At 40.6% G+C, this 19876-nt stretch overlaps 1 protein-coding gene across 3 annotated transcripts in view; it reads right to left on the bottom strand.

The window, feature by feature from the left end:
• Window positions 1-2644: 2644 nt before the first annotated feature.
• Window positions 2645-19876, bottom strand: part of LOC115657440 — a 61130-nt gene continuing 43898 nt past the window's right edge. For all 3 annotated transcript variants that reach the window (XM_030575322.1, XM_030575303.1, XM_030575313.1), the window contains 6 exons: window positions 18260-18341; window positions 17547-17641; window positions 16292-16417; window positions 14564-14723; window positions 5134-5370; window positions 2645-3062 (listed from right to left, as the gene is read on the bottom strand). In XM_030575322.1, coding sequence (XP_030431182.1) covers window positions 3005-3062; window positions 5134-5370; window positions 14564-14723; window positions 16292-16417; window positions 17547-17641; window positions 18260-18341 — 758 coding nt within the window. In that variant the 3' untranslated portion in view covers window positions 2645-3004. The remainder of the gene's footprint in view (window positions 3063-5133; window positions 5371-14563; window positions 14724-16291; window positions 16418-17546; window positions 17642-18259; window positions 18342-19876) is intronic.

The following is a 19876-nucleotide window of genomic DNA, read 5'->3' as shown; positions in this document are numbered from 1 at the left end:
TTCTTAGCACAGTATCTTTCTTCAAACTATAAAGTTTATTACATTGATTTGTTGTGTGATCTGGTAGGTTTTATAGGAATTATTCTGTTCAGCTGATCCTTTTAACCGTTCTATATGAAGTATGGTGCTAGGTAAATACTAGCTTTAATTGTGGCTTCTCAGGTTAAGTGTATCGTGGCTAGACAACTGACTTCATCTAATTTATATGAAAATCAGTCTCATATAGTGGCTTGCTGATGTCTATTGAATTCTAAATCAAAGATTTTCCGTTCTCTGAATGAGGACTATTCAAGCTCCATGAGCAGGATTTTCCGAGGTGTTCAGAGTTGGCCTAACTCTTCTCCCATTTAACTCATTGGGTGTTTAACCATTGACTTCAGTGGGAATAGTTAAGCTAACTAATCCCAAGCAAACTCTGGATCCCCAGTTTGATCTAGCTCAAAACTCTAGTTTGGGACTATTGCCTAAAATCTGAACCATTATGTTGTAACTAGGCAAGGATGGGTCCTCCTGGTGCTGCCAATGCCAGTGAAGAGAGCAATAGTTTTCACTGGGGAGCTACCTGAATGTTTTTGTAGTTTCTTGTGTTCTTGTTTTGTAGCAAATGAAGAAATGTTCAAGCTTCTAAAAAGCCAATGTAGCATAACTGGGGTGGGGGGGATAACCTGCTATGAGGGAAGGGATTGCCTTACATAATATTACCACACAAACTTGGCTGACTTAGAGTTAAGGTTGCACAAGTGCAGTTTGTATTACAGCAATAATAAAAAAATCAAGGAAGTCATCAAATTAGGCTACATAAATATCAAGGATAATGTCAATGTACAGATCTTCCCCACTTTCAAACACAGCATCCGCACGCAGACTCTTTACCTTCATGACAAACTTACATTTACTTTCAACATGCACAACATGCAGGTTCACTTCCTCTAGTTCATACTCGCTGTACAAGCTTAGCGATGGGTTCAGAGTTAAGTTTGTGTTTGTGGGCTGCATCCTTTTCTAGTGTGTGAGGAGCTGCTGATTAGCTAGGTGTGGAGAAGAACTGATGCAGCACTTGGACCATTGCCAGTCTCCCATACAGAAGTTTGGAGAAAACTAGCATTCCCTTGCTTTCTCCTTCACTCATCTGCTGGATGCTGCCTCAGGAGCTTTGCTTATGCCCTATACCATCATTGTTGGTCCCCCAGGGCATCTTCATACCTTGAGCCCCTTTCCCTCCCTCACATCAGTCCCCTGTGACTCCATTGTAGGCTCTTCCCTGCATGCTTTATTCCCCCATCCTACAATCACTAAAAAGGTGACCTCTTACAAGGAGCCTGACCTATAGAACGTGGCATTGACAAAACTTCCCATGTCCATCAAGTTTTTTGTGGAAGGAAGCCAGCTCTGATCAGGTAAACTTTGCTCCCACATAGTCTACAAATCAAACATTAATATCCGTACTGCAGCTGCAGTGTTTGTTGTGGCAATGCGGAAGAAACAAGATACATTTTAACACTTTGCTTTCAACAGAATGTGAATGGATGAAGCATCAGCTTAGCATGTGAGCTGGAAAATCAGCACCAAATAGAAATTGAAGTACTGAATTTACAGTATGGAACGAGATATAAATTTGTTCCACACTACAAACTCCTCTAATTACTTCACAGTGCCACATCCAATGTTGCACTAATTTAACTAAAGGTGTAGTTTTAAAATTAATTTATTTAACATGGTACAACTTGGGCTTGTTAGGGAAATGTACCAGAATTACTATACTGGTATATTATACCACCATAATTACTCACATAATGCCTCGTCAACACTCTTACAGTAACTGGACTTTTTTTGGTTTGCAGCCACAAAAACAATAATAATGGTTTAACTAGATTGGTAAATATCCTGGTGTAGACTAGACCTTTGTGTGTGAGAAATTTACATTGGTTTAAATCTGGTTTACGTTGGTTTTAGCTTTGATGCTAAAATAATATGAACAAGGTTTAAATTGATGTGATTGTCCATGCTGGGATTTGCACTCAGTACATTGTTTTTTAAACCACACTTTTAGTTAAACAAATGCGGCTTTTGTGTGTAGACAAGCCCTTAATTTCTCAAAATTAAAAAACAAGTATCTTTTCCTGAAAGCTCATTGTTATGCTACCTTCAGAGCATGCTTCATGGTGCTAAACGTGAACAAATAGGGGTTTTTTTTAATTTGAACATTAAAATAATAATGAAGTTAGAGTAGCAAATATCTGCAGTTGTTAAAATGTTGCAAAGGTTGATTTTTGGTTTTATCTGTGTCCTATAGTTTGAGATAACTAGGGTTTGTCTGTATTAAAAAAAATTTTAGTGGATTAACTAAATTTTTAAATTGGTTGTAGTTAAACCATTGCAAACCTCTAGATGCACTTAAAGTGGCTTATCCCTTATTTAAATTTGTTTAACTTAAACCAATTTTAAGTGAGGGTTACCCTGGTTTAAATTAAGCTAAATTACAGGTTTGAACCAGTTTAATTAACCCAAATTTTCTAATGTAGATCAGGTCTTAATTTATATACAGAAGCAAAAGGAAGCTATTTCCATAAAACATTCCTGTAAGTGGAACACTTCAGATTTTCAGTTGCATGAATCTTTTTCTTCTGGTATATTATAGGTCTGCTATGTGAAATTTTATAGGAATGGATGTTTAACAGGTAATTCCTTATTTAAAAGGTTTGCTAAATTGCTGATTATGCTATGTTGTCAGGTAAGTAAATACCAATCAAGTCATTAAAGAGTGTCCCTTCAGGAATGACAACACTTCACGTTTATTTTACAAAAAGGTTTACAAAGGTTCCAGAAAATATTTTAAAATAAACATTTCTATAAAAATGTGTAGGAAATACATCAATACACTTTTAGCAAATGCACTGTGCATAACAATATAATTAGTTTCTTTGCAGATAGTCAAAGGGCATAGCATGCCAGTAACTTGCTGTAGAAGTCCATAGGCTTATATGAGGGGTTTGTCCTGGATTCATTATTCCCATGCCATAATGACCTTGCTGAAGTTCACAAATAGTCCTTTGTTAGCTTTGCTAAGGGAAGAAAACCCATACAAAACATTTAGTTAATGTTCACAAAAGGTCTGTCTTAACCCCCACAGTAGTTAAGAACAAAATGCGGCTTTCCTCCCTTTCTCCAAATAAAGCATATGTATTGGGTGTATTTCATGATTTTTAATTAAAGTGAAAAATTTTCATTTCTGCAAATCAGTATAGCAAAATCTGGTTTTGCTAGCAGAATAAAATTCTGCTCTTAGTTCTGAAAGATCTGGATTCCAAACTTCTGTTGCTCCTAAATATGCAAAATTTCAACTGATACCAAATGTTGCAGAACTAACAGTAGACCTTTGCCCTAAAATCAAAGTGAAAACCATTTTTTTTCACCTTTGATTTGAACTCGGTCTGTTGATTCGGCCTAATGTGTATGTTATGAACCTGGAAGACCATTATGGCTTGACACCCTTTTTTGCTGGTCTGGTCTGGGAAATACTAAATGATTTGGTAAGTGCCCCAACTATTAACTTGCAAGCAGGGATAGGCAGCCATACCATGCATTGCAATCTTTATCCTAAATACATTTGAAAATTTATTCATTTGACCTTGTGGTGAAAATGGGCTCATTGTCTCAAGAATCATACTGTTCTTGAGGGAGAAAGTAGGGAGAAAATCACAGAAGATGTGATTTTTTTCTTATTGTTGTTGTTTCTGTTTGTAAAAACCTCAGAATTTGGAAGTTTCAAAATTTTCACACACTAACAAGAATACAAAAGAAGGACTGAAGCCTAAACAAGGGGCAGTAATAGAGAAACAACAAAAATGGATATCGTGTTTTGGATGCAATATGTATTTCAGTCTGTATAGTGGTTTATACTGATCAGACAATGGCATGCTTTAGGTTTGGGGGCAGTTTCTCGTTGCCAAAGGAGATGTTAATCTCTGAGTAGAGGTCCCATCCATTCGCACTGGATGATCCAGGAGAGCCAGGAGTCTTGATTTGTGCCCCTGATTATCATTAATGCTTCCTATCAATGTTAGTTGTGTAACTGGGATACCTGGGGTGACTCTGTATCTGGTCGTGTTCTCTGGTTCTTATTCTGGTGGCCCTGAAGAAGTCCCCTCAAATGAAAACTGACTCTCTGTTGGTTCCTAGCGCTAATCCAATTCAGTTTTATAAAGTGATTTAAGCTCGGGAAAACTTTGAGGAGCTACTGCTGCCTCAAGATCAGATGAAGAGAGATTTGCTTTCACTTTTTAAAATGTTATATATTTTGATGGGCATTCGGGTGTGTTCCATCACAGGAGATGTTGAGGCTTAACTGTGTTATAGGAATAGTTGCTGTTCAAGAAAAATCTAAAAACAATCTATAATAGGCATCTCTTGTGTTTCTTGATTATCAGAGAACCTTTGTCTTGGAAACCAATAACTTATCTGGGGAGTTGTGCCTGATCATTGGAGATGGAATCTTGTTAAACAGACATATTGAGTCATCCATATTTTGTTTTCTGTTTTCCATTTTTTTGAATCATTAGTTCTAAAACAGCAGTAACTGGTTAATCCAGCATATGCATATACTATACTTGTTAAACTATATTTGTATTGTAGTTCAGTGTATTATGCAAAATGGAAACATTGCTAGCTAAGCAATTTGTTTAATGGGTGACTATTCACTGTGGGGGAACCCCCCTACTGTTAGTTAATTGGTAAAAATCTAGGATACTTTTATTAAAATTGCATGTTTTGAGAAACATGACAGTAACTTGCTGACTCCATAATAACTCTGTAGACCATTCAGAAAAGAGGTAAATAGTACAGACTAGAACTGTCACCTCCGGTGCACCAACTTCTGCCAGACAAAATAAAATCTGCATTGCTCATTTGGTATAATAGAAATGAAATAGTAGAACAGGATCAATGGTTTTAAAAATACATTCGCTTTGTTTATACATATTTTGATTAAATAAAACCTAATCTATTTATCAGCAGAACATTATATTGTGACAAATATATTAATAATTTCTGATATTTATAAACCATAAATTACACATTTTTCAGGGGAATGGTAAGAGGCTTTTTTGTTTAAACTAACTATAGGGTTAATCTTACCAAAGATAGTATCGTGTTCCCTGAAATGTTCCATCATGTTTTCCCTCTTCGCTGCCCTCCAGTTCTACCCCAAGATACACATCCTCTCTCCCAAGCAGGTGCCCCAAGTACTTGATTGTTCCTTTACTGATTTTCCCTGCTGGATGGGAGAATTTCACCAGGTTCCCAACTTTCAAGTCTGTAACATTTCTTGGTGCAAATGGTCGTCCTGGTAACACCATCTTACCCACAGGAGTCCTGGTGTAAAAAAAAAAAAAAAAAATTAAAAGCAAAACCTTTTACTAGAAGAGCGAAACTAATTTTAAATTCTGAAGAAAACTGCGCTGGCTTCTTTTCAGAGTACCAAATAATTTGCATTTGTGATCCACTTTGATAAATGCTTTGTGAATTCCAGTTAGAATTCTTACATCTCTTAAAACTTCATTCTCAATTGCCAATCCAGAAAGATTTCTGTGGGGAGGGAGGATCTGCCTCACCACAACACAGAGGCAGCTCAGGTAGACTTGTTTTGCATTTTTCTCCTGTTTACATTTGTTCACTATAAAGGGATAGGAATGCATAAGCGGTCCCACTTCACTTCCTGATCACTGGTTGCCTGCATAGTTACTAACCACAGCAAAAAAATAATTTGCTTCTCCACTGGAACTGAGTTAGTGAAAGCCCATCACTTGGGGCTTACTAACAATGAATCGGACAAAGCACCAGAAATGTATTATATGGAGTAAATCTATTCTGTCAGGGAATGGAATAGGTGGCCTAGTAAATCTGATGTCACTAATTATTATGCCTCTCAATTCTTTCACTTCCCCTCCCTTTCGGTGCCTGCTGGACCAATTGCAGTGCCAAGCATTCCCCCTACTCGTGAGACTGTGGCTTAACCCAGCCCACTGAACTCATGGGAGCACCATGCCAAGATGCAGCCTTAAAACAGATCACCCAAATAGAACTGGGCCTGTTGAAGGCACGATGACACATAAGAATCAAAGAATTAAGCATTGTGAAAGTTAGGGAATGAGGGGAGAGGGAGAGCTCCTCTGAGGGCGTTGCAGATGTGGTGATTGATTTTTGCCATCTAGCAAAATTCCAGGCTAGCACAGTCACTCCCATCCTAAGTTAACGCTTCTGATTTCACCCGCCTTCTCCTTAGGCAGCAGGAGCCTAGAAAGGCATTCCAGATGAGAGGACCTGAACGAAGCATATCATGGTGGATGCGTACACCAAAATATACTGAATGAGTGGATCAGAAGCCTAACGTGTCCTGTCACTATCCTGAAATGTTCATGTATGTTCTTCCCTTCAGCATATTTCCCATTTCCCTCATCTCCAAGGGGCCAAAGTTCCAGACCTCTCAATTTCTTAATGAAGCATCAGCCTAAGTATTTATCATTGTGCCTGATAAAAACTTATTGTGCAAACAGTTTTAGTACAGGCGAACAGCTTTGGAGTCTGGTTTATACCAAAGCAGAGGGTCAAGAAATCCTCCAGCACACTTTATTGGACAAGATTCTGAACTATCTGTTCTTAGTTCAAGAGTTCTCTAAAACTAGGATTGAGGCCTCATTCCCAAATACAGAATCTCTGGAGAAGTGGAGTAGTGAGAAACCATGACTGAGGGGAAGAGAGACTGTGTAAAAGGTTATAAGGTCAGCGATAAAGAACCAATAAAGTTCTTCAAACTCAAAGTGCCTGCATCTATTCCAGTCCTGACAGATTCAGATTCCTGTGCAGATCTGAATTCCCTTTATATATGTTAAGTGAAAGAATGGAAGAGGCCTTTAGTTGAGATTGTGATTTATCAACTGCTTTGACTTTGTTACACACAAGACAGATCTTTCTTAGCCTCGAGCAAAGAAATCGACGGCTTGCACAAAGCTAAATCTACAAATAAATTTTCTTTCTAGGTCCTTCAAAAATGTATTGGAGTTTAAAGCAGGCAGTTCACACCATGAAGTGACTTGTACCCGCACTGAAAAAACAAATGATCATAGTGTAATGTGACATCAGCACAGCCAGGGTCTTACACGTCTGCAAGAAGGGACCAAAAGCCACCAATTTAGATGAGAAGCAATAAGCAGAGTATGCTGTGCTGTACATCTTTTCATCAGTCTGAGCAAGGGAGCTGCTGACCTGAGCAGATCAGACGTGGCTCCCAGGAGAAGTGTCAGTTTTGTGATGAATTTCCTATTTTTGTGACTGGAACTATTCAAGGAGTTGGATCTCTGCATGAAGCCCAACGGAAAGTTTCCTTTATTACTCATGACACTCAAGGAAATTTAATGACTACTGCCTTTCTCTGTGTTACAGGCTAGACTTGGATGAATGCTTGTCTTCTTTCACAGCGTGCCAGAGCACAGAGGCAGTGCTGAGTACTAGCTCTCAGTCCCATGTTTAGTCCATCAGCTCAGGAGTTATAATCCTGGTTCTGCCACTGACTTTGTGTGGCCTTGGGCAAGTCCACAAGCTTCTGCTTTCTCCTCTAAAATGGAGGTGATCCTATCAAGGGGGCATTATGAGGAATTGGGCCTGATCCTTCACCATCTAAGTCAATGGGAGCTTTGTCATAGACTTAAGTGGGCAAAGGACTGGACCCATAGTGCATGTTTGAACAGCTTGTGAAAACGTGATGCACCTGTAAGTGCCACATAGGGTATAAATAAAACACTGAGGAGTGCCAGCAAACTGGATACAGTTACTCCATGGGCCACCTGAACCACACCAGGCTAAAATTACCTGCATGTCACAAGGTAAGAAAACTGACCCCACAAAAGCTTTCCTGGGCAAAGTCCTGGGATGTTTTCTTTAGCAGTAGTTCACAAGGGCCAGGAGCCTGAGCCAAGACCGATGATGGAATTCTTGTTTACTTGGTGGTTGGCAACATTCTTTTGCCATCATTCAGTACAAATGCCAGAGGCAGGATTTACATTCACTGATGAATGAATACCGACAACCCAGGTGAACTGGCTTCTCCCTTGGAACTGTATCAGAGAAGTTTTAAATTGTACCCGGGACTTCATAGGAACCCCATTAATGGAAACTACTGTGGGGCTATGCATCCCTTAGCCAGGCTGCTTACTCAGCCAGTGCTGGCCCCAGCTAGCTCCCCAATGGGCATTCAATCCAGCTCTGCTATTGCAAAATGAAATGGCTATGGAAGTCTTGCAGGGATGTGTGGACGCTCTGTGATCCCTGGACCCAACAGGAGCTAACTCTTGTCTCCTAAGACCTACTGCTAGCTTTGTATCAGAGCTCCAGTTGCACAAGTTGTTTGGTTCTGCAAGTGCCACTCTTTTTCAGCCCCTCCAAGCTTCGTGCCTAGACCTCCTGAGTGAATGATCCTGGGCCGATTGCTCATGGAGAGGAAATTAATATTCTGGAGTTGTGAATGGGAAGTTTGCTGATTTAAGTGGCTGTAAGATGGAGGGGAAGGTGGAAATGATTTGTGGCTTGTGTGTTTTGCTCCCTATAAATTTGGAAGCATTTGTACTCAATCATGCCAATTCCATCCATGTACCGGGGGCTGTATAAATGCTTACCCCCCAAATATACAGCCATTTTATTGGCAATGGGCTAAAGTCACTGACCTAAGATTCCACTGAGGTCGACAAGTATCATGAAAACTGCTTATTTTTCCCTAACAGTAATAACTTGTCAAATATTACCTTAATTTTGTGCTGTTTGCAAGCTCTCCAATACCTTGTTAGTCTTACCAGACTGAATAAGCATGGAAACAGTACTACCCCCTTGCCCTTTGAGGTGGTCCTTAGAGAAAAAGGAATGTGCACACTGGCACAGTGATACAAGTCAGCATGCCCTGGGGTAGCCAGTGCCATCGTGGTTTTGGTCTGTGGTACTTCACTGACCTTGGGTGCCAACCTAGCACCCGTCATCACTAAATTAAATTGTATATAATTAGGCTGAGGTTTTTTCTATATTTTAAAAACAAACAGTATATCTAAAAATATCTCTTAAAGAGAGGGTTACTCACCCTGTGCAGTAACAGACATGCTTCAAGATGAGTGTCCCTGTGCGTGTTCCACTTCAGGTCAAGGTACATCCCATGCCTTCTATCGGAGATTTCTACAGTAGTACCCCTACAGGCTGCGCATGCGCTGTGCCTGCCTCTCGAGTAGTCAGTGTTTGAATAGCACGTGCACAACCTGGGCTCCTCAGTTCCTTCTCTACAACAGAGTGCATTATGAATTCCAAAGTAGAGGGGAGGAGGGCAGGTAGTGAAGCATCCACAGGGACACTCATCTCGAAGAACATCAGTTACTGTACAGGGTGAGTAACCTCTTCTTCACGCACCTCTGTGGGAGCTCCACTCCAGGTAACTGAAAAGCAGTACCCTTTAGGATGGTTGGGACTTCAGATGAGGCAAGAAGGCTGTTGACAAGACAGCTCTACCCATTTGTGTCGGACGCTGCAGTATGGATGAGAGCGTAGTGATTGGCGAAGGTAAGGTTCAATGCCCAAGTAGCTGCCTTGCATGTGTCAGGCAGTGGGACATTACGGAGAAAGGCTGTGGAGGTGGAGACAGCTCTGGTAGAGTGTCTCCTAATTGATGTAGGAGGGTGTATTTGCCTGAGTTGGTAACAAAGGCATATGCAGTCACCAATCCATTTGGAAAGTCTCTGTGTAGAGATAGCATTTCCCGGTGGGCACTGAGTAGTAGAGACAAAAAGTCTGGGGGGGGGGTGGGTTCCTAAATGGTTTTGTTCTATCCAGGTAAAAGGATAATGCTCTGCAAACATCAAGAGTGTGAATTACTGTTTCAAAGGCATTAGTGTCAGGTTTTGGGGAAAATGTTGGGAGGTTCATGGAGGTGAAAGGAAGAGTATATCTAAGTAAGAACTTTGGATGTGTGCAGAGTGTGACCTTGTTGCGGAAGAGTGTGGTATATGGAGGGTCCACCATAAGTGTCCCCATTTCTCCTACTCATCTGGCAGAGATGATTGCTATGAAAACGGCGTTCACATGGATAGCTGGAGAAGGGAGCAAGTAGCCATTGATTCAAAGGGTTTTATTCATCAGGGCTTTGAGGACTGGGGTAAATCCCAAGGTGCAGCAGGCGGTTTCAAGTCCGGGTATAACGTCTGGATACCCTTCAGGAACCTTTTGGTGATTGGATGGGCAAAGACCGTAATGTTGTCAATCTTATGGTGGAAGTCGGTGACTGCCGCAAGGTGGACCTTGAGTGAGCTCGTAGAGATGCCAGATGTGTTAAGGTGTAACAGGTAATCCAGTATCAGTGGGAGTGAAGCAGAAACCGGAGAGGTCTGTTTGTCAGCAGACCAAGATGTGAATCGTTTCCATTTATGCAGGTAGGTAGTGTGCGTGTTGTATATTTTGCTGTGTAGCAAGACAGTGTGCACTTGGTCCGAACATTTTAACTCCACATTAGAAACCATTGATCAGCCAGGCCTTCAGGTGGAGACATTGTACATTGGGGTGAAATAGTTGTCCCTGGCGTTGTGATAGGTTGCTGAGTAAGGGAAGGGGGATGGGTGGCTTGACCAACATGTGTAGGAGGAAGGGGTACCACGGTTGTCTGGGCCATGCTGGAGCTATGACAATGATGTTGGCTCTGTCTGTTTGTATCTTCTGAATTACTCTGTGCAATAGAGGCATTGGTGGGAACGCACACATGAGTGTTTCGGTTCATGGGAGTATAAAGGTGTCTGCCCGTGAGTGTTTCCCCAGGCCTGCTCTGGAACAGAATGTTGGACATTTTTTGTTTGTTGCTGTGGCAAATAGATCCGGTTGCGGATAACCTCAGGTTTGGAAAATGTTGGAAAGAATGATGTCGTTGAGTTCCCACTCTTGCTGTATGTAAATTTTTAAGAGCAGAAATGTTCTCTCGGGAAAGAGAAGAGACATTTCAAGCTGTCAGGACTGGGATATTCCTTCATCTAAGGCTTCCTCAAAGAAGTGTCTCATATGCCAGGACAGTTCAGAGGGTCATGCACTGAGTACTTTACATATGTCCCTTTTTAAACCCTTTATACAAAGAAAAACACCAAATTTACCAGCTGTGTGACGGGGCACTCCTTTACCCTTTCCATGTGTAATGCCTGTTGGCCAAGGAGGGGTAGGCGGTAGTTCAGAACAGTAGTCAAGTGTATGCAGGTGGTTGGGTAGCCAGAAGGTCAGTTGTATCAGAGGCAGTCCAGGGAAGTGGTCAGAATTCTCACATGGCTCAATAGTCAGATGATCAAATCCATGACGCTGGGTCAGCAGGTTAGGAAGGGGAGGTCAGGTGAGGTGGTGAGGCAGGGTTGGAAAGGCAGCAACCAATAGGCAATGTTCTATTGCTCAGACAGCGCCCTTTTCCTATTGGGGTCTTTTGTATAGGCCAGCTAACCAATGAGAATGCTGCCTGTCCATCCAATCAGTGGGCTTGGAGCATGGCTGTTGTGGGTTTGTAGGCATTTATTATTAAGATTGTTGGTCAGTGGCAGCATTTCAGTGCACCGGCATAGTGCAGTAGGTAAGGTTGCCACCTAGGGAGCCAGTAGACTTCATTCAATATCAGGGCCATAAAAATGGCCATACTGGGTCAGCAAAGGTCCATCCAGCCCATTGTCCTGTCTACTGACAGTGGCCAATGCCAGGTGCCCCAGAGGGAGTGAACCTAACAGGTAATGATCAAGTGATCTCTCTCCTGCTGTCCGTCTCCACCCTCTGACAAACAGGCTAGGGACACCATTCCTTACCCATCCTGGCTAATAGCCATTAATGGATTTAACCTCCATTAATTTATCTAGTTCTCTTTTAAACCCTGTTATAGTCCTAGCCTTCACAACCTCCTCAGGCAAGGAGTTCCACAGGTTGACTGTGTGCTGTGTGAAGAAGAGCATCCTTTCATTTGTCTTAATCCTGCTGTCCATTAATTTCATTTTGTATCCCTTATATTATGGGAACAAGGAAATAACTTTTCCTTATTCACTTTCTCCACACCACTCATGATTTTATAGACCTCTGTCATATTCCCCCTTAGTCTCCTCTTTTCCAAGCTGAAAAGTCTTAGTCTCTTTAATCTCTCCTCATATGGGACCTGTTCCAAACCCCTAATCATTTTAGTTGCCCTTCTCTGAACCCTTTCTAATGCCAGTATATCTTTTTTGAGATGAGGAGACCACATCTGTACGCAAGATGTGGGAGTACCATGGATTTATATAAGGGCAACATATATAAGTCATATATAAGTCTCCATCTTATTCTCTATCCCTTTTTTAATGATTCCTGTTTGCTTTTTTGACCGCCTCTGCACACTGCGTGGACATCTTCAGAGAACTATCCACAGTGACTTCAAGATCTCTTTCCTGATTAGTTGTAGCTAAATTAGCCTCCATCATATTGTATGTATAGTTGGGGTTATTTTTTCCAATGTGCATTACTCTACATTTATCCACATTAAATTTTATTTGCCATTTTGTTGCCCAATCTCTTAGTTTTCTGAGATCTTTTTGAAGTTCTTCACAGTCTGCTTTGGTCTTAACTATCTTAATCAGTTTAGTATCATCTGCAAACTTTGCCACCTCACTGTTTACCCCTTTTCCCCAGATAATTGTATGAATTTATGAGTAAGTTGAATAGGATTGGTCCTAGGACTGATCCTTGGGGAACTGAGGAGCCCGGGCTGTGCACGTTCTATTAGAACACTGACTGCTCGAGAGGCAGGCACAGCACATGCGTGACCCGTAGGGGTACTGCTGTAGAAATCTCCGATTGAAGGTGCTGGGACGCACCTTGACCTGAAGTGGAGCACCCACAGGGACATCTCTCTCGAAGAATTGTTAGATAACACAATTGATCTACTATGAGGCCATGACTTCAATCTCAGCCCTGATTGGTAGTAACCAAATACTATCATCATCATCTGATTGCTTATTACTGGCCTGTGTGAAATAACTGTTCAGTTCCTAATGAACAGCTGTCCCCCTCACAACAAGAAAAAGGACACCCTTTAACTCATGTCCTGAGTCCAACGACTAAATGGCCCTGGATACTCTTCCCCTTGGTCAAGACTAAGTCATGCTGGCTGCTGTGAAACCTGCAATACTCTTTAGTTAAGCAAGAACACTTTGATGTATGATAAGGGCACAGTACACAAAGCAAGTGAGGTACAATTTAGTTTTCTTGTTTGAGATAAGTTTTGTGAAAAACATTAATAGTTATAAACATTCAGAGGATCCTATCTTAGAAGGAGGGCAGAGGAGCAAATTCACAGAAACATCTTGTGGATGAGAATCAAGATGATACTGATGGGCATGAAGAAACATCTACTGTAAGGGGATGCCTATCTTGTACCTGAGGTTCATATTTGAATTTCCCACTGCCTCTGGGTTCCACAGTAGCCAAGGGTCTTTTCACCTACAGTTAGCTTGGAAGTTGTGACTTTTCCTGTCAGAGGTGGACCTCACAGCATTTATCCAAGCTTTTGCCACTAGCTGATGCTCTGCCATACACCAGTGGCTCCCTATGCAGGGTTGCCCATTTGAGAATTCTAGTAAGTGGGTGGTTGCTTACTTAAAGTGCTTTTAGCATAGTATGGTTTACACAGGTCCTCTGTAGTCTTGTACTAGTTATAAAGTAGTTTTCAGAAGCAATTCACAGTGTTGGTTCTGATCTACTAAAGCCCTGCCATTTTGGGTGATGGCTGATTATCTCTTCATGCTCCACCATGGTGATTCAAATAAACTTGTCTGTTGAGAAACTAGAAGCAGGATGTGTTGAACCCCTAAATCCACTTCACCCATTGGTTTGACAAAGCCACAAAGTGTAGCCCATCAGGGAACTCTGGAAGGCATATCATTACCATTACAGTTGGGTCTTTGCTTGAGGATGGTGACTTGATTTTAGCTGACGTTTTAACAATGGCTGTTGTACATGGGAGGCCGCTGGCGTGAGTGTCAGGAGACTAAGTGCTTTTAACAATATAGTGACTTAAGAAAGTGGCCATACAAGCAGGCCCTCAACCTCACACACCATTCCTAATTCCTCAGGAAGTGAGGGCAAAGATGGGAAGCTAGCCCAGTTACACAACACATGTTCCTAAGCAGATTTAAACATGGATTTCTTTTCACTGAAAATTAAATTGAGAGGGAGACCTTAATTCTACCAGTGCCTGAACAGCTGAAATGTTTCTGGATGTGCTCATCAACATCTCTATGTTAAGGTTTTATACTGTAGCCCATCACTAAAGCTTCTGAGCATCTTCTGGGAAAGCAAATTACTACTAGCCAAGTCTGTAGTAGACTTCATGGAGTCTCTTCCTCTTCTTCCTTTCCAGGTAATAGAAAGCTCTGCTTGGGGTAGGGTTTACTTTAGAATAGATTTTTAATAGGATTAGAAAACTTAAAATTTCTAGCAAAATTTTCTTGCTTTAAGTTCAATAATTAATTGTAATTAATGCTTAATTCTAAATTACCTGCTCATGGCACTTTTACTGCAGGTATCCATTACAGAGAGGCTGCCCGTTGTTACATCTGCATCATGCTGTAGAGAGTTCTGATGACATGTTCTATTTTGCTGACTGGCTGCAGACAAATCATCATCACACGGCTCTGGGATCTCCTCACATGCACCATCTTGAAAGCAGCAAAAAACGCAGCATGGTCAGAGGGTGCACTGAAGTTGTATATAGTTTGATTTTCTAAACCAAAGACTAGAAAGGTATCCTCAGAAATTTATACCAAACTTGGTTACATATGGCAACTTAGTCATCTGTCTGGAAGTAACAAACTGATGCATCAACAGAATGTCTCATAATGATAGTTGAAGTCCTTCAATACCAGTCCCTGGTTCAATTCCAGCTTAGAGCAAAAGTGGTTGTCAGCTGACCTATGTGAACTTAACTGCGGACACAATTCAATTTCTAATGGTCATATGTTTGATTTGTCTAATAAACTAAATATCCTATCATCACAAGAGGCAGCGCTACAGGTAGTCTCAAAGGTGGGTCCAAAGGCTAACTGAACTGGAATTATGTTCATACACAGAGAGTAGTAGGTCTCTAGCACCTTGCTGAAGTACTTTAAGGAAGTGCGGGGAACTTGAACAGCCACTGCTCCTGTCTACTAGTCATGTAGATTCAGCAGATTCAGTCTCCCGAATGAAAGAGCCAGCATTTCACAAGCCCTAACTTTGTGTAATTAAAAGAAAAAAGAGGCTAATGATCTATGAATTTGGAAATTCCAGATGACACTACAAAGCTAAGTAATCTCTAACAGCAGGTGTGCCATCCCTATTAATCAGATCCTTTCTTACCAAACAGCTCATCTCCCATGGATCAATGCACGTAGGGGAACCTCTGTGTGTTGGCCTTCCAGGAAGAAACAGCCACTACACCCCCCTGCCCTTTGAAGGCTTGGGGGAAGGGCAGAGACTGAGCTCCACAATCCTGAGGAAGTTGATCAAAAAAATAAATCAATCTGGGGCTGTGCTGCCAAGGAGCCACCAACACCAGAGCTGGTGCAGGGTTGCAAAACTTCCATGCAGATGGGTATGGGCTCCTGCAGGATCCCCTGTGATCTACAAGATCCCAAGTCATGTATGGTCTCTGGCCTCTTCTATGGGTGGACAAAGATGGTACAGTGAGGCTCCTCTTGTGGATTTTTCTTAGGGAAAACAGAGTATAAGTAAGTATAATACTTACAAAAGTTAAATAATTAGTATTTACTTTAAAAGCTAAAAGCTTCCTTGATATTATTTGTACAACACGCTTCCATATCTAAAGTACTTGCAGGATACCTGTCAATGCAGCATCTGAACCCCAGAGCCTACTGTATATGTCAGAGAACATGTTTGACTGCTATTGTGAATATTCAGCTTTTTCAAAAAAGTACTATTGTAATCCCAGCTGAGAAGCAGTGATCATTCTGATACAAATATTTCCCAAAAATATGAGTAAAGGGCAGTCACAATGCTTTGTTTGAATATTAAGACAACAGTAGATTGCCTGTGAAAATATGGCAAGATTATTTAACCAGCAGCAGGGTTCTGACCACAGAATTAACTCTTCTGTTCAGGTAGAATATATACTGATATAAAAGGTATTGGAAATAAAAATTCTATGTAATGCAATAGAAAAAGCATCAACTGACCTGGAGAGAGTTTGAATGAACAACTCTAATCAGTATGTAGTTAAAAAATGTACCTTTTGTGTTTCTCTTAGATTCTTTCTTTAAGCCTGTATCATGGTATCCAGTGATCAGAATCTCTGTAGACTCACTATTCATAGACACTGAGGAGGCATTGCTTTTAGAACATTCTTGTTGCCTTTCTAAAGAAAGAAAGAAAAAGGCCTGCTCATATTGACTTCACCAGCTCTAGATATTACTGTAAAGATGCAATTACTATTTTGATCAGTAAAAATTACTAAAGGTTAATAGTTATGTATTATTATGTTGTTCGTAATGGTGTAGCACCTAACAGCCACCATCATGGATGGTGGAGCAGATCTTAGTTTTAAACAGAAAGCGGAATTTGATACATTAAGAACAGAAAAGCTAAGCTGCTTATGATGAATCTCAGGCTTACTAGTACAATTACTATTCTATTTATTAATAACAGAATATACTAGGCTAAGCAATTTTTTTAAGAGGCTATTTTTTCCATTCTCTGAGACTTACACATGTAATTTTTGCCTGTAAATGTGTTTATTTAAATTTGAACGTTCTAATGCAGAAAGCAGTGAAACAATAGGAAAACAACATACTTAAACTCACGTCACAAATCACTTGTATATCAGTGTTTTCTAAACTGATGTACAGGACCATGTATCCTATACATTCTTAAGCAATATTTCTACTATCAGGAACAGCACATAAAAGTGATGAAGGTAAGAAAGCAAAAGAGAAGTTCCTGCTTATCACCTCTTGTAGACCAAGGCATCTCAGCATTGGTTATGGATCATTTAACTTTAACTGCAGTGTGGATGGCTTAAAAATGTGGGCATTAGGCTACCTGGTGTTAAACAAATTAAAAAATGAGGGAAATATTCAAACCATAAAAGTTACAGGGTATAAAATGTCTAAGGGGAAAAAATCTGCTTGTTTGTGTGTTTTTAAACTTACTGCTTATGGTGCTGGTAAGGAACACACTGTAACAGTAAAGTTCTTCATCAGAAAGACAAAATGGTAGCCGCCATATCTGGATCCTTTGTTGGCTCCTCATTTCACTTGTTTCACACCATAGCCCTGTCATGAGCTGTGCATAGGGAGCCCGCACAGAGCTCATTGCACATGCATGTTAACCCAGTAAGATCTCAGTTGGGAAGTTTTTGGAAATACAGCTAAGAATCCCAGTATCACACCTTTATTACCGAAGCACAAGACAGTGACGGCCCAATTTAAGATTTAGTTTTATATTTTAATCCCAGCATGGCAATTTGCAAACTCAGCGTCGCTTACCATCACATGCACGGGGGCTGTAAACTTTGAGTATAGACACCATTCTCCTGCTGGGAATTCCATTCGTCTCATCTGTTTGTGAACCTTCTTTCCTGCTAAGAGCAAAGATGGGAAAACACTACCACTGATCGTTTATTGCTCTTTAAAGAACATGAGGGATCATGACATTAGTGTGTTTTCTTTTCGTATACGGCTCCTATCACAACAAAGATTTCCAAAGCTGCTGAAAGCAGATGGCAGCTTGGAGAGAATTATACCACCTTATCAGAAATGCTCAAATCTTAGCACATCCTATCCAGAACGGATTCTGACATGGTGGTTGGTTAAAGCAGATTTTTGACTACAAGGTACAATTTATCACATTCTGTGGGTGGGAAACTGAATAAGATACATCTATTATGTATTTTCACTACTTGTATAGGTAGTAAAAACTGTGTGCCTATAGAATTGCTCAGCATAGATGGACATTCAGTACAAAAACAAAATACAAAAGGGGCTTGTAAAGGCTGGAGTGCAACTTGCTGTTCTGATAAGGGGGGAGGTAAATTGTTTGTTGTGGTGATACTGTTATTTTACACTTCATGCAGCTTTTTCCCACCATGTCCAGTTTGACTCATTTCTTCTCAATGTGTACTGCTTGCTTATAGTGTCATTCCCTGGTTAGCATAATAAGGTAATAGAAAAAGATTACATGCATTTCTCCCATGACTTACCCATACTGCACTGATGATAGAATTCTAGTCTGTGTGTCTTTTTTGCAAAGATCAGTCCAAGGAATTAATGTTGTGGTCTGGCCTAAAAAGAGTAGTTGAATGCAGAGTTTATTTTTTATACTGTCAATATGTCTATTGTTGAATTACCAGCCTTTCACTACTTGGTTTTTCTCAGGACAGTTTTTAGAGCAGGGGTCAGCAACCTTTCAGAAGTGGTGTGTCGAGTCTTCATTTATTCACTCTAATTTAAGGTTTCGTGTGCCAGTAATACATTTTAACATTTTTAGAAGGTCTCTTTCTATAAGTCTATAATGAAACTGTTGTTGTGTGTAAAGTAAATAAAGTTTTTAAAATGTTTAAGAAGTTTCATTTAAAATTAAATTAAAATGCAGAGCCCCCTGGACTGCTGGCCAGGACCCAGGCAGCGTGAGTGCCACTGAAAATCAGTTCACATGCCACCTTCGGCATGCATGCCATAGGTTGCCTACGCCTGTTAGAGATTCAAAAAGCGCTGGCATGAGATGGCAATTTTTACATTAATGACCATTTTCGAATAATAAAAATGAAATGAAAAAATAAATGGGCTGATTTCTGAAAATTAAGTTTAAACTTTGTAAAGGAAGGAGGTATTGATCTTTGAAGGATTTGAAACACCTCTAATTGCTAAAATCTATCCAAATTCCTACCATTTTCATCCATGTGCACTGTGCTAATTGATTGGTTGTTTGCTTTGTCTTGTTCCTTCCTTTTATCCCTCCAGTATAAGCCTTGCTCTTCCTGTTCCTCTCCATCCTTCATTTTCCCTTTATAGTCATCTCCCTCTTGCAACCTTTTCCTTGGCCTTCATTTGCCAATGGGGCTTTAGCTCTGCACTCAAGGATGTGTTGAAGGCTTTTGCTGAATCAAGGCCTTCAATGCAGCAAATATGTGGAACCTTTGGAATGTGTGCATGCTGCCATGCTCAGTAGCTCTTCTCTTATGAATAAGGTTTCCAGAGGCGCAAATGTATCCTCTCAGTAAATGGCAGAAGGGATAGAATCCATCTAAAAAACTAAATATCTAATTCATTTATAACTTTTTAGTGCTTTCTAATGAGCATTTGAACCAGCTTCTGTATGCACAGAATGGTGCCATTTCTTTGTCTATTCATTCTTGCATAGCTGTCCTTCACTCTCCCATCCCAATGACTTTTCAAGCTGGACCATTGGTACGTCCTGCTTTGCCCTTTGTACACACACAGGTTTTCCAATTGGTTTCAATCAGTCTCTCATTAGTTGAAGACCATTCAAACTGGGGCTCAGAACTTTTCTAAAGGTGAACTGCACCTTCAAAGAGGTGGAATGTTTAAAATGAGAGCAGCAGAAAGTTCACCAAATAAGATTATGGGGCCATTCTATAGGCCCAAAATCTGTCTTGAAAGGCTATTGGCTGTCCTGAGCCCTTGGGGTGTTGGGTACATTATAGAATTCAAACTGAATAACATCCATCCTGTAAAGGCGCATTTGCACAGTCTCAAGTGTGATTGGTATGGCACAGAGTTCCAATCATAACAAGAAAAATTGTTCTGACGTATACAGCCCTAGTTGTAAATTGTGTACTTATGCAAGGCACCACATT

The sequence above is a fragment of the Gopherus evgoodei genome, chromosome 1 (assembly GCF_007399415.2).
Source record: "Gopherus evgoodei ecotype Sinaloan lineage chromosome 1, rGopEvg1_v1.p, whole genome shotgun sequence".
Lineage (NCBI taxonomy): Eukaryota > Metazoa > Chordata > Testudines > Testudinidae > Gopherus > Gopherus evgoodei.
The sequence above is the reverse complement of the archived record's forward strand: the minus strand, read 5'-3'. Positions and strand labels throughout refer to the sequence as shown.